The following is a 16,309-nucleotide window of genomic DNA, read 5'->3' as shown; positions in this document are numbered from 1 at the left end:
CTTTAATTTTCTTTCAATTTTAATAATTGTTAGTAGATACACTACTAAAAATTTTCAAATTTTATTTGATTTATCAAAAAATAAAATTTGAAATTTTAAAATTTGTACAGAAGTAAAATAGATTAGTTTACTAAAATTAGATTTTCTATGGATCCCCTTATGGTCCAATTCTTATATTTTATATGTTGTTGATGATACCGTTTTTAAGATATCCTTGACTCAAGGACATTTTAAAACCATAATATTTCTAATAAAATATTGTTAAACTACGTCACATTGGCATTAATTACAGTCTAAAATGATTAAAATCCTATAAATGTGTTAGAATATATACAATTTCAATTTTAATCCTTTTTATAACTCTTACGAGCTAACTTTTTAAAACCCTTTGGGGAATTAGGTCTATTAATTTTCTACTTTCATTTCCCGTTTTCGAAGACCCAAAATTTGTTGCATAGTGTTATAGGTGAATAAAAAGTGGGAAATTATATTTAATGTTTATTCTTTTTTATACTTTTCGTAGAAATTTTCAAAACACCTCCAAAATCTTGATATACAGGTAGAAACGGGTTTTCGTACCTTTGCATTTAAAAGCCAGTAAAAACAAATTTCAAGTTTCTAAACGGATTTAGGAAGTAAATTGTTGGAAATTTGTATCATAATAATAAAAAAGTAATTTTTAATGCATTTTTTATTTAATTAAAAATTAATATGAACCATGTCCAGTAATAGGTAAGTAAAACTGTAAAGTGCTATTATCCTCGAATTTTCGCGATTTCGACAATGACTTACATACTATTCCAAAATAAGAAGAAACATGGGTACAAATAACAGTTCTTATTCTTTCTTCTATTTGTTATTATTGGCAAATAAAGTTATTTTTTCTTTTTTGCTGTATTCAAAAAGTAATTAAAAACTCATGAGGTTTTTATACTTTTGTTATGTTGTATTTCATTGCACTTCATTTGCAAATCCTTTACCATTGCGTTTTATTTTTGAAGAATATAATAACAAAAAAACATTTTTTTTAGATTTGTTCTCGTTTTGATTGCATGTTTTGTGGTAATTTTCGTTGCCAAAACAAAATATATGTATAATATAAACATTAGGGTATAACTTTCCTTGGCCGCCAATATATTTTATTTTTTGTTTTGTGCGAGTATTTAAAAAAAACAATTGCATGAGGAATTTACATGCAAGTTTCTTGCTTTACATTTAAAACAATTAGCAACTTCCATTTACGGGAATTATATAAAGTTTTAATTTTAAGACAATATGAAAGTCTAAATAGTATTTCTGGAATATTTACATTTATAATTTGTCTAACACATCAGATTCAGTAGCTTCATATTTAATAAGGTGCTCCCGTATTAAATTTTGCACAATGTGTTATGGCTTAAAGCAAACATTAAAACAATTTTGATACCATTTCTTTGAAATTAAATTATGACAAGAAATTAAAAAAACTTAAATATGTATATAGCGGAATTTATTAAAACCGATTATCATCTTCTTGGTATTTCTGTGTTAATTAGATTTCTTTAATTTTTCACAAAAGTTTTTATACCCTCCCCCACAGTGATGATACAGGGTACATATGGGCATTTCCACCGAAAAGTCCACCGTGGCTCAAAAACTAAAAGTCATCAAAAATAAAATTTCAACTTCTATTATTATAGAAAAAGATTCAAATTTTATTAAATTAAAGACCCCAAAGCTTTTCTTAACAACTATGATGAGAAATCGGAATTAAAAGTTACAATAATATTTCAGGCATATTTTTGCACCTTTAGTAGCATTTGCTTTTAATAGTTTTTATTATTTTAAAGGCTAATATTTAAATGGACTTTTATCGGAAAATACTTGTTGGAATAATAGTTATCTTAAAACATACAAATATAAAAAGATAAAGATCCTTAAAAGGCAAATTTTCGGTTTTCTTTCATAGACTTTTAAATGTCACGTTCGTCACGTTGAAACAGGATTTATCCCGATAACTTAAATTTAAAAGAAAAAAAATAATTCTAAGCGGGGTTATTTTTTATAGAATTTCAAAGTCTGTCACGTCACATTACATAAATTTTCTCAAGTGCAACCTTCGAATTGTGAAATATTGTTATTTAAAAAGATGTGATATTTATGCAATTTATTCAATTAGGTGATAGTTATGATTTTTCAGTTGATAAGTGGAAGAAAAAGCACAGAAATTCAACAAATGATATTTGTAAGAAATGTATGGAAAAAAAGTGATTTTAGGATATCGGCTTTATATGGGCGTTATGACCGATTATTGTATTATCATCAGAAGGGTCAGTAGTTGTACATTTGAAAGTTTTTTGTGTGTTTGTATTATCAGGATGGCGAAATTTAAGTTATATATCCAAGTTTATGGGTATATCAAATGTGGGCTTTGTATGGAAGCTATGCCTAATCATGGACCAATTTTTAAAAAAATTTGGATGAACGATTTTTGTGTATGTCAAAATTATTTGTGTTGAATTTTATGGTGATATAAGCATTTTTAAAAGTTTTATGTTAATTAATGTTAATTCTTATATTATTCTTATACGGGAGCTATTTTCAACTAAAATGTTATTAAATAGTCGAAATATTTCTCTGATTCCAAAAACTTTCAACAATGTCCGTCCAAAATAAATCTATGGACTAATTAATTTTCAATAATATTGCAAATTTCAGGATTGGAAATTTTTGTCACATCACGTCATGTCACGTCACACATAACGGCTTGTACAAAAAATCTGAAAACAATTTTTTAGTTCTGAAAGCTGAAAAACAATCAATAAATATTCCAAATTACAATAAAAAAGGTTTTAACCAAATAGCCAGATGAAACTCGCAGATTTTTACATTTTTGTCAAAAAATCAACAATTGCAATTTTATTAATTTTTCCAAACGTTAGTATGGATTTTAATGCTACCCGTGCAAAATTAAAAGATTTTAGCTCTAATAGTTATATTATTCTAATATAAGATTTTCTTTACGTGGGAGGTGCCACGCCCACTATAGGTAGGGCAATAATTTTGTCCCCATATGTTCATATGATGCCAAAGCTGTCCATACAAAATTGAAGGGCTCTAGCTATTGCAGTTTTTGAGCTTTAGTTACATTTTTTACAAGAAATAATAAGTAAATCAAAAATGTTCCTTGCCAAATTTCACCTAAAAACCAAAAACCAATACGTATGAGTAACATTAGAGCTTTTAAAATAAATCTTAATACGCATCAGCTATTTTATTTCAAACAACTTCTATGTAATATTTATTTGAAATGGTTTTGTTTAGATTTAAAATCTCTTTCAACTCTACTGCTGGTAAAAACAGTTTAACTCTAATGGGCCATCAAGCTTTAGTGTGTCGTATTCCACTTGGTTTTTCAGTGTAAGTTTTTTATGTTATTTAATTGTTTTTTATGCACAAATTTAAAACTTTCCGTTTTTTATTGTAGAGAACGTCGTGCTATAGTGAAATCTATTGTTAAAGCAGCGAACGTCATATTAGTTGGTCTTTTAATGTACAATTTATGGAATAATAAATGGACCAAGTTGAATTTTAATAAAAGGTATCATTTTAAAAAAATACATTGCAAGTTCTACAAATTTATATTCATACATGTTTTGTAAATTTAAAAAGTGTGGATGAACTTAATCTAATAATTGGATATTGACTTATTAATTATTGAACTAGACCCTTCAATATTTAAATGTTCATAGATTTATAAAAAATATTTATATTTTTTTATTTTTTGTATGTTTTAAAATAGAACGGAACTAGAACTGAACTAGAACTGAACTAGAACGGGAACTAGAATGAACTATAACTGAACTAGAACTGAACTAGAACTGAACTAGAACTGAACTAGAAACTGAACTAGAACTGAACTAGAACTGACTAAGAACTGAACTAGAACTGAACTAGAACTGAACTAGAACTGAACTAGAACTGAACTAGAACTGAACTAAGAAATGAACTAGAACTGAACTAGAACTGAACTAGAACTGAACTAGAACTGAACTAGAACTGAACTAGAACTGAACCTAGAACTGAACTAGAACTGAACTAGAACTGAACTAGAACGAAACTAGAACTGAACTAGAACTGAACTAGAACTGAACTAGAACTGAACTAGAACTGAACTAGAACTGAACTAGAACTGAACTAGAACTGAACTAGAACTGAACTAGAACTGAACTAGAACTGAACTAGAACTGAACTAGAACTGAACTAGAACTGAACTAGAACTGAACTAGAACTGAACTAGAACTGAACTAGAACTGAACTAGAACTGAACTAGAACTGAACTAGAACTGAACTAGAACTGAACTAGAACTGAACTAGAACTGAACTAGAACTGAACTAGAACTGAACTAGAACTGAACTAGAACTGAACTAGAACTGAACTAGAACTGAACTAGAACTGAACTAGAACTGAACTAGAACTGAACTAGAACTGAACTAGAACTGAACTAGAACTGAACTAGAACTGAACTAGAACTGAACTAGAACTGAACTAGAACTGAACTAGAACTGAACTAGAACTGAACTAGAACTGAACTAGAACTGAACTAGAACTGAACTAGAACTGAACTAGAACTGAACTAGAACTGAACTAGAACTGAACTAGAACTGAACTAGAACTGAACTAGAACTGAACTAGAACTGAACTAGAACTGAACTAGAACTGAACTAGAACTGAACTAGAACTGAACTAGAACTGAACTAGAACTGAACTAGAACTGAACTAGAACTGAACTAGAACTGAACTAGAACTGAACTAGAACTGAACTAGAACTGAACTAGAACTGAACTAGAACTGAACTAGAACTGAACTAGAACTGAACTAGAACTGAACTAGAACTGAACTAGAACTGAACTAGACCTGAATAGAACTGAAACTAGAACTGACTAGAACTGAACTAGAACTGAACTAGAACTGAACTAGAACTGAACTAGAACTGAACTACAACTGAACTAGAACCTGACTGAACTGAACTGAGAACTGAACTAGAACTGAACTAGAACTGAACTAGACTGAACTAGAACTGAACTAACTTAACTAGAAACTGAACTAGAACTGAACTAGAACATGAACTAGAACTGAACTAGAACTGAACTAGAACTGAACTAGAACTGACTCACACTAGAACTGAACTAGAACTGAACTAGAACTGAACTAGAACTGAACTAGAACTGAACTAGAACTGAACTAGAACTGAACTAGAACTGAACTAGAACTGAACTTGAACTAGAACTGAAGTAGAACTGAACTAGAACTCAACTAACCGAACTAAAACAGAACTTAAAAAATTAAAATTTTTATTTTATGGAATGTGGTTGCTACATACCGAATTAAATTTGTTTTTGGAATACCGAAAGACTCACCTGAAAGAAATAGAAATTAAATAAATTTTTTAACAAATGTAAAGAATATAAGAGTACAATTATGTATAAATTACATTATGCAAAAAATTTAAGGTTATGATCAGGGAGGAGAAAAAATTAGAAATCAAACCTATTTTTCAAATGTATTCAAAAATAAGCTTGAATTGCAAACTTCATATATATTGTTTACATCACCTGAAAATAAGACATTCATTCATACATTCATTTTATAATTTTCTTCAATTATATCTACGATTATTTCTCCTATATATAGCGTTTATACGCTCCCTTGCTGTAGAAAAAATGTTCTGTTTTTATTTTCTAAAATAATTTATTTGTTGAAGAAAATTTTCTATGTTCAATTGAAACAGAACTTTGAAAATTTTATAAATATCACACATTATATTTTATTAAACGTTTTTTGTTTTTTGCTACACTTTTTAATTTGAAAACAATTTGAAAAATACATTATTTAGTTAAGCAAATTTTCAAAAATGTTCACAGGGTATGAATCAATGTTTATTGGGTTAAACCTGTAATCATTGCATGTATGTATGTGTATGTACGTACCACTTATAGTTGCAGGAAAAGAACACGCAAATGAAAAGACTAGAATCAGTCAAACTTGTGCATTACTCTTATTTGCTTACGTTTAATTTTCTAGTACTCCAGTTTAATAAAGATCATTCTTTAGGAAAAGATTTTAACATGAGACTTTAACTTATGTAAGTCCTTGAAGGCAAACAGTTTCTTACAAACTTGAAACTCTTGTTTTTTTATATTTTTTAGTATTATTGCTTAAAAAAAACTTATTTTACATGTTTCTAAATATTAAGGATAACTTTATAATGATTTGGTTAAGTAGTTAAAAATAAATTAATTAATTTGAGTATAAAAACATGTTTGTGCTACAACTACCTGCATATGTACGAACGTACGTTCCAGTTACCCTTAAGTAGTTCAGCAACTGTCAAGAAATTATGTTTATGATTACAAATTGCTATTGTTGTTGACACCAATCCCTTTCTTCGTAATTTTAACTAGAACACTAGAATATATTCCACAAAAGTAACTCTATGCTGTAATAATGCCTAATTATGATCTTTTATTCATGATAATTTCCTTTGGTCTTAGTAGCGTTAAGAAAAAACCATTAAAAAAACATATTATAAAATTTAATAATTTAACATTTCTCTTAATATTAACATTTATTTATGGCACAACAACAAGAAAAATATAAATAAGATAAAAATGAATATTATAATGGCAACAGAAGAAATAAAGAAATTCCGACAGAAATACGACGGCAAGAACAATATTTAAAATAATATCACGTAAACTTCTAGAATGTGTTTGTGGAATCACAAGGACAAGCGATGTACTTACTATAGTGAGAGTTGAATTAAAAAATGTCTTACCAAAGTAATGTACACTTAATAAATAGAAATTTATTTTTTAAATTATTAGAAAAAATTTAATCAAATATTGTATATATTGTAAAACTGAATTAATAAAAAAATTGCAAAATCTTTAAATCAAAATTACATTCCGTGAAATTGTGAAAAATCACATATTGTGTTTAAAAACAAATTTATATAACTATTTCCAATTTCACTGTTTTATACATTTCTATGAAATAAAAAGAAAATTGTGTACTTTTTCAACTGATGAAAAAACATCAAAGAATTCCTCCAAATGAAAGCAAAACTGTTAAGAATTCTTATAAAATCTCATCATAAGCATCAATAAGTTTTCATAGCAAGAATACAAGTCAACAGTTAGTTACCTTAGATTCAGCCGGATTTATGTGTGTTGATCTTAAGATTTCATTGGCATGTTTTTTTTTCGTATCAAATAGCATTATAAACAAGTATGAAAGTATAGTCGGTCATGGCAGACCATATAATACCCTACACCAGTGTGAGTATAATGACTTATTATTGAATTAAGCACCTAATACTAGTAATATCAATGTTTATAAGGGAATTAAGTACGCTCGAGTAATTTTCTGAGGGGGGCTTTGTATGGGAGCTTCGCTCAATTGAATCCCGATCATAACAAGAGTCAGTATAATCCTAAAGTTTTGTAAAAAAAATCAGTGCAGCCAATTTGGTAGAGATACTAGTATTTTCAATAGGCGTCGTCCTTGGCCCTTGTTGCAAATTTAATCAAATTATCTTGATAACTGGGTGCTTCGTAATCCTAACCAAAATTTTGATTACTTTTTTAGAAAATTTTAATAGATTAAAATGTTTCTATTTTTACGTTCAATATTATTAAAATTTATCACGTGAAAAAATTCCCATTCAGTAAGGAGTGTGTATTTTTAATTTCATTCGTTTAGTTTCCACATTATAGAAAATTTCAAAAAAGTACCAAAAGTCCCTTTCATTAGATTCTCATTCTATGTTCAATATTGTAAAAAATTCAAAAAGTACCTTCTGAAAAACGAAAAAGTACAAATATCTCTCTCAATAAATTCTTATTTAATAAGGACCGTGTATCATGTGTTTCGATTCCTCACTATAGAGAATCTAAAAGGTACCATTTGAAGAATGGAAAAGGACCAATACATGTTCAAATTTATGTTTCTATGTTGAATATTTAGAAAATCTAAAAAGTATCATTTGAGAGATAAAAAGTGCCAAAACAATTTACCCGAATTTGGTCTTATATAGGTCTTAGTACCCGATTTCCAAAATACATAATATACTAATATCTTATTTTGTGTGAGTAAATCAACTATTTTTAAAATTCTATAAAAATTATCAAATATTTTCTTTGAATAAATATTACAGAGTTAGTACGTAATTTAAAAGGTATACGTCAATAAGTCGAATAACTTTTCATAATGTGCTAAAAAAACATTTTCACCCTTAAAAGTACGAATTTCAAAAAAGTATCAGACACCCATCTGCTCATTTTAAGAGTAATATTGTGTAACATAATTAAGAAAAACCAATATTTTGTGCGTTACAACAGCATCACAAACCTAATGATGTACGGCTGTATTTATAAAAACTTATTTTAGGTTTATTAAACAATTTTAGGCAAAATTCAGGAAAATCGTATTTATAAACGTGAAATAGCTTAAAACACCTTCAATAAACCATTGACAATTAGAAGAATTTTATTGTAGGCTCGACCCTTCTTTAAGCCAACAATAACTTGATTTTTAACAATTTTTTTCTCAGATAAAGATTTTCCGGTAATTTTAGGTTGATTGCGAAAAGTAATTATGGTTTCTTTTAAAATAAAATCTAAAAATTCTAATTTTAACGTTTACAAATTTGTAAATAAAATCCCAGAAAATTTTTAAACGATTATATTTTGAGGAAAAAACTCAAATCTAGGCATTATTGGATTAATGCATGAATATTTGACAATATTCCAATTGTCCAGTACTATTTTTAAGCAATTTGGAAATGCCCGTCTGTCAACCAAATGATGAACAAAATCATTTGTTTTGGCTTTTTCAAAGTTTGTTGGTTAAATATAATGCCATAAAGTAATTAACCATGTAAATTATATTGATTAGTGTTATACTAATGCAAAATATATTCGCGGGATTAAAATTAGTCAAATATCAAAGAAATCTATCAATATTTGCAAAAATTTATCAAAAATTACAAGGAAAATAAGTAAAAATAAGAAAATGTGTCATAGTGATGTTATTTTGTCGCAAAATATCCGTTATTCGGATACTTTTAATAATAATTAGAAATTATATGTTATATTTATACATCTGAACTAAATAGACATTTATTAAAGCCATATATATATTTATTTTTCTTAAAAGTTTGTTTTTATTGTCAAAAATCTTTTATAAACAAAAATATGAAATTAAGAAAACCGAATCAACGAATATTTTATCCTAATTGTACGCAACACTAACACATAAAATGACAGCCATATTGTACAGTGCTGCCAACTTAAACATAAATCAGCACAATAGTTAATATACGTTTATTATTTGTTTATGAATATCATAATTTTGTTAATGGTTTTTAAGGCTAAAGTGTGCTTTAACTATCGAGTGCATTAAAAGCAAAATAAGATTTTTTTAGTAGTGTATAAAAACACATTTCATTCAGCAGCAAATTTGTAAGGGATGATATTCAACTTTAAACAAGTTTTATTTAAATTTATCTTTATCGTAAATATAACTTTACAATACAAAACCTCTGATCTTAATTTAAATAAATTTTTACTTAACATATATTTGTGAAAACATGATTTTTAATTTTGATGTTTACAACAACAAAATTTTTTCAAAAATTATTCTGTATAGACGGGTCCGCACTTCTTCCTCTACAGAGGTAGCGGAAGTGGTGCGGAAACTTTTTTGATCGCATCGGAAAAGTAAGATTGCGTTTTTCAGTGTTTTTTGTTTGGAGTTTTTGGGTATGGCATTTAAAATTTGAAATTTGCAAAAATAATCAAAATGTCGTAAAACTAACGCACATATTCCCAGTATTGATGTTTCTTTTTGCAAATTTTTGTAAATATTACCATAGCTAAGCCTTGTAGATTGTGAAAAGTTAAAATTAATACTTGCACTTTATTTGAAAATTGCATTAAAAAACTCAAAGATAAAACTCAAGAATAATTTTCATTTTTCAAACAAAATAAAAACTTAATAAATAATTATTATTTTCTAAGTAATATATAAAACTCATAAAATAATAATCAAAATTATTTTTATATAAAACTTAAAAAATAAAAATTATTGCGTTAACCGAAATGCATCTTTTGAGAAACAATTTTTATATTCAATTAAAGGTATGGCCGTTATTTAGAATTAGTGCATTCAACAATATTATTATGTAATACACTTGTTTTCCAAAAGTTTTTTGTTGAAACCAGATACCAACTTACGAAATAAAATCAATTTCAATGTTTTTTCTGATTATATCTGACGAATAAATTAAATATGGTGGGAAAAACTTATTCATTTATACGTATTTGTCTGTAAAAAGAAAGGATTTGTTGTGTCAGTTGTTCGGTGTTTTTCAGTACTTTAAAACCTGTCAATAACATAAAACAAATTTTAATTAATTTTTTAACAAACATTTATACATCTACATTTAAGTATTTATGAAGAAAACACCCACGAAAGGGGTCTTTCAGAAACAATTTTTTTTTTGTTTTAAATAAAAAAAAAAAAAAAAACAGAGTGATGTATAACTAGAGAAACAAAGTTTTTGCAAAAATGTTTACATTTTTCCTTTCCGATAACTTCATATAATTCAAACTTAATTCTTTACAGGCTTTAATTAATTTTATTACATATTTACCCAGCAAAAATTTTCATTACCTAGTAATCTAGAAAGTAATATTGGAATCACGTGGAAACTAATTAATTTTGGGGTGAATATCTAATTATTTTTGTTCGACGAGGTTCAAATAATATGTACCTACCTTAAACAAATTAATAAATGGTTACTAATTTGATTACAAAAACTTTGCGAAATAACTAGTTACAAATAAACCTACAAATATGTTATGTGATAGCTAGTTATTTTGGGCCGACTTTGTATGTAGAAAACAAAAAATAAAAAAATTTCTCGGCCGGGAATTTGAACCCAGGCATTCAGTTGTTTTCTATGTTTCTCACTACAGCCGCTTACTCGATGCTCCATTAACATGTTGCTTTTTGAGAACGACTTTTTACAAAAATATATAAATGAATGTAATTTTGAAAAAAAAAAAATAAACAGTATCCAGCAGGGCTCGAACCACGAACCTCCTGTTTGTTAAACGAATGACCTAGACAATTGAGCCATAACAAATCCAAATTGTTTTGTTCTTTACCAGTAATAACCTATTCAGCTAAATGAAATATGTGGATGATAATGAACACTCATTACCAAGTAATGTATGAATAACTACTGGCTATTACCAAAAATTTCAGATTTTTGCTGGGTATGAATTAAAAAATAATTTAATTTGTGTTATAAAGATATATGTATGTATGTTGTTGTATGTATGTATGTATGTATGTATGTATGTATGTTGTATGTTGTATGTATGTATGTATGTATGTATGTATGTATGTATGTATGTATGTAATGTATGTAGGTATGTATGTATGGTATGTATGTATGTATGTATGTATGTATGTCTGTACTGTCTGTTAGTCTGTATTCATGTAGTCGTATAGTCTGTCTGTATGTCTGTCTGTCTGTCTGTCTGTATGTCTGTATGTCATTATGTATGTCTTGTCTGTATGTATGTCTGTCATGTCTGTTCTGTCTGTCTGTCTGTCTGTCTGTATGTCTGTCTGTCTGTATGTCTGTAGGTCTGTCTGTACTGTCTGTCTGTCTGCTTCTGGCTGTATGCTGTCTGTCTGTCCGTCTGTCTGTCTGTCTTCTGTCTGTCTTGTACTGTCTGTCCTGTCTGTATGTCTGTCTGTCTGTATGTTCGGTCTGTCGTATGTCTGATGTCCCCTATGGAGGTCTGTCTGATGTCTGTACCTTCTGCACCATGTTGTCTTTCTCTTTGGAGCGACTGTCTGTCCTTACCGTGGCTAAAGTCTCAAACCATCTTTTACATTTCCGTTTTCCCCACGAAACGTTCAACCTTTTCCTTCGATCGCACCCCATCCCTCCTGAGCCCATTTCTTTGTATATGTATGTATTGACGTTGTTGTCAGAGGTGTGTGTGGGTTTTAATATTTTTCATTCGTTTTATGTCCTTTCTTGTTGTTTGTGCCTCTGCTGCCTTTTAAAGATTGTCTCGGTATTTAAGGTTATTTATGGTATTGTCAGTATGTAGGCGCCCAAAATATTTAACCGCAATAATTGAATGACTGTATAAAGAGTTATAGCGAGGGTAGGGAATATCTGGAAGAGACGAAAATGAGGAAAAGACAATTAAATGTACACATGTTTGTATATAAGAATGGATATACAGTCAAATTCGTTTATAACGAACTCGGTTATAACGAATTCTCGGTTTTTATGAACTATTTCTCAAGTCTGACATTTTGATAACCATTTTCATATAAAAAACATCTTTTATAATGAATCCTCGCATAAAACGAACTACTTATCGGTGCCCCAGGTACGATTTCATTAAATTTTCCTTATTTTATAACGAAATTCAAAAATTTGGTGTTGAATTCATAAGAAAATATACAGCTTTGTTTGAAAAGCACTAATTTGTTAAAAAAAAATATATGAACAAATAAAATCAATGGTGATTTTTTATAATGAAACTGAAATAAATGTATAATTCATATTCTTTTAATATTTAAAGTGCAGAAAATGCCACTATATTTTTTGATCTACAAAAACTTCTCTTGCTTATAACGAAGAATTTTACTGGTCAACGGAGTTCGTTAAAAACGTGTTTGACTGTAATAATGAATGAAGATGAACCCGTGCCTATGTGCATAAAACTAGAAAACACTCAACGGAAATGCTTGTTTTTTTGCAAGTGAAAGTAATTGTTTATGTGTTTGAATGTTTGTTCAATAACTGCAATTTTCAAGGACTTCTGAAAGGTTAAAGAAAAAAAATATTAAGTATATTTTACGCAAAATACATACATATATAAGAATGTATACATTTTCGACAAAAACATAAATATAAATGGCATCTTTGGTTAAATTGTATTCAATTTATATTCATATTATGAAAAATGTATTTTATTAGTATGATATTTTTATTCGGTATTTATTCTCCTTTACTCTGCTTTTATGTTGAGTGTATATAGTGTCAAATATTTAACATTAAGTTTAGCGTGAAATTAACTACTTTTTATTTTATCTGACAGCATGCAGTCCAACATAATACACTTGCAATGTATTTTATTTCATTTTTTCTCTTTTTTTGGCTAAATACGTGTATTGTGTAATCATTTATTTGCTGCAGTTGAAATATATTACAGCATTTTAATGCATATATTTCGTTCATTCATGTTCTTTCCGTTCTGTATTTTTGAACATGAGAAATTTTTCTTTAAGCTACAGCATTACTTTTCTCTTTGTAAAACATAATCTACAAATGTTGAAGAAAAAATTGCCATAGATTTTTCAGAATGATAAATGACCTTTAGAACAGTTATGTTCCTTATGCGGTCGCACTAAAACTGTATAAGATTTTATGTACATTAGAGGACCCCAAAAAATATCGATTTTCTTTTTTTCTTGTAGACTTATTTTCTTTATTCTAACTGGTGTAGTAAAATTTTAAGTAGTTCAATTGTATAACGGGAACCCGTGCGGGAAATCGATTAAAAGTAATAAAGTGATATCCCTTTTTTGGATTTTTCCAAAAATAATTAAATCTATATAATTAAATAAACTAAAAATGCATGTTTTTGGCCATATTTGAGATTTTACAACAGCGCCGTTTAGATTCGGAATCAGCGCTGCTCAATTCATTAGAAAGGTATATTATGATCTCTAGGTTAAAAATTTGGTGGCCTGTACTATTTTGTTTTCACAATTTTCACATGTAAAACAATGAGAAAACAACACAAAAATTCATATTTTCTGAATATACTTATGTGTATATGGGTGTATATAACATTGTTATTTGTTCTTCGATGTTAATGTCTTAACCTAAATGATAAGATTTATTTCGAAAGTTAAAAACTTTTGAGAAAACTTTTACGCTGTTGTCCGATTGGATTAAAATTTTACACCGGCTATTTTTAAATACTAATGAACGAAATAAAACCCATTCAAAGTTGATATTTATTGGACCCTCTAATGTACATTAAGGTGGCCCCAAAATGGAAGTCGCTGATGTTCCCACCGAAAATGAAAATTTATTTCATTCTAAGATACTATTTCTCAAAATTTTGACGTCAATATTTGGTGAGCTAGATCAAAGGATAAAAATGTCCTTTTTTAAGGTTTTTTTTTTGATTTTTTTCATATTTCTGGCAAATAAACCATGCACAAATTTGGTATCATATGAAAGGTCTTTGAGAGATGATTTCAATGACATAACACAAATTTGTATACAACTCCAAAATTATTACAAATGTCGTAATTTTTCGGAAAATTTTTAAGTTTTTAAAATTTTTACATAGAATTACAAATTTTAGCAAATTATAAAAAATATTTTTTTGTTTCAATGTTAATGTTAAAAATATAATGCTTACAAAAACGTTGTACTAAGAAAAATATCAATTACTTAGTCAATTGTTAACGGATTTTTAAGAACAAAGTTGAACTTTACCCAGAATATATGTACATAGTTTTCTAATGAATTAATAAGTAGTAGGGCTCTTTTATAAAATAGAGTTGTAAAAATATCCGAAAACTTGGAAAACGATGCAAAACTAAAGTCAAAAATATGTTAGTTTAAGAAATGCACAAATATTTATCGACGTTACTTAAACATCATATATGTATGTATATCCTTATAAAGGCCTCAGTTTCCACTTTCTAAATCCGTTGAGACCTAAGGTAAAATAGTAAAAACAAGAACAGTATAATTTTATTTTCTAAATTTCTAAAATAACATGACATTAAAAAAAAATATTTTGTATAAATATTCAATATAAATAGTTTACTGTTCTTTTACAAATTTAATCGCTTTGTAAAAAAGACTAAACTCCATCTGACAACTTACCTATAACATAGGAATAACCATCTAAAGTTAAAACACATTTTCTGGTTGTTGTACCACCCGCCATACTCGTTAAACGCAATGATCTGCCCAAGCCTGACTTTGAAAAAGAACCTTGACCACTTGGACTGCTGTCGTCGTAGTTAAAACTTTCTCTACGCTGGCAACCATCATTAACATCGAACTCATTACACAACTCTGCATCCGTTTTTATATCTGACTTTGAGGTTGTCATCACACCATCCGAAGAGTGATCACGTTGCGATCGTGTCTCCGAACCGCGAGAACGATTTCGCGATAAACGTTTATCGGAACCACAATTGATGGATGAATCGGAGCCACAGGAATCATTAAGAGATTTTGTAGCTTGAATACCCTCTAGGCTTTGTGGTTTTTCACGGCGCGGTTTTATTGCATCAACTTTTTCACTCATTTTTTTATAAACGTCGTAACTTACGAAAGGGAAGATTCATTAAAAAAACAATTTTGAACGTAACCGTTTAAATGCTTTTAAGTCTTATTTGAAATCCATGTTTAAAGCGTAAAAGTTATTTTATGAAACCAGCTGTCGCTACATACCTGATGAAGTTTATATCTGTATTTGTGTTTGATTTTAAAACTCAAATTTTTATAGTATTTTATTTTACTTTATTTCATTATTCACAATAACTGTTTAAAGAATAATATAATAATAATTTTTTAAGATAAAATAAATAAAACAAATTATGTAATTTGAAAGAATTTGTTAAAACTCTTTGTTTTATTAAAAAAAATTATTTATAAAAAATATCAAATCAAAGTTTTTTTAAATTTTTCCATTAAAACCGTATTTAGGGTTGGCATTCGAATTGAAGAAAAAAATATTTTTTCTTCGAACGAATAACATTTTTGCAATTCAGAATAAAGAATAATTCGAAAAAATTTCGTGCATTAATCGAATATTTCAATAATATTTTATAGTTATTTTTTACAACTATATTATTATAGCAACGAAAAAATATGTTAAAATGTTGTAAAACAAGAAATAAACCTAACCATCTGTTATAATTCAAATAAAAAGTTAATTTTTGCAATTTATACAATTTATAAATAATTTATAAAATTTTTTTAAATCGTAAAAATAAATGTTTATTGTATAAAAGTAATTTTTAAATTTTTTTTATTAAAAATTAAATTAAATAGGCAAAAATTGGGGCACACAGCGATATATAAATAGAGGGAAATCTTTCTGAAACTCCTAAATGGTTTGCCCGATTCTAATGAAATTTCACATACATACGTAAAGAGGAAGTGTTTTCAAGAAAAAATCACTAATATAGAAT

At 27.9% G+C, this 16,309-nt stretch overlaps 1 protein-coding gene across 3 annotated transcripts in view; it reads right to left on the bottom strand.

The window, feature by feature from the left end:
* Positions 1 to 15,582, bottom strand: part of LOC119602620 (calcium/calmodulin-dependent 3',5'-cyclic nucleotide phosphodiesterase 1) — a 94,753-nt gene extending 79,171 nt beyond the window's left edge. For all 3 annotated transcript variants that reach the window (XM_037954230.1, XM_037954231.1, XM_037954232.1), the window contains exon 1: positions 14,991 to 15,582. In XM_037954230.1, the coding sequence (XP_037810158.1) occupies positions 14,991 to 15,420 (430 nt within the window). In that variant the 5' untranslated portion in view covers positions 15,421 to 15,582. The remainder of the gene's footprint in view (positions 1 to 14,990) is intronic.
* Positions 15,583 to 16,309: the final 727 nt, after the last annotated feature.

The sequence above is a fragment of the Lucilia sericata genome, unplaced genomic scaffold (genome assembly GCF_015586225.1).
Source record: "Lucilia sericata isolate MDLA Ls3-8-SP2 unplaced genomic scaffold, ASM1558622v1 Contig000245F_arrow, whole genome shotgun sequence".
NCBI classification, from domain to species: domain Eukaryota; kingdom Metazoa; phylum Arthropoda; class Insecta; order Diptera; family Calliphoridae; genus Lucilia; species Lucilia sericata.
The sequence above is the reverse complement of the archived record's forward strand: the minus strand, read 5'-3'. Positions and strand labels throughout refer to the sequence as shown.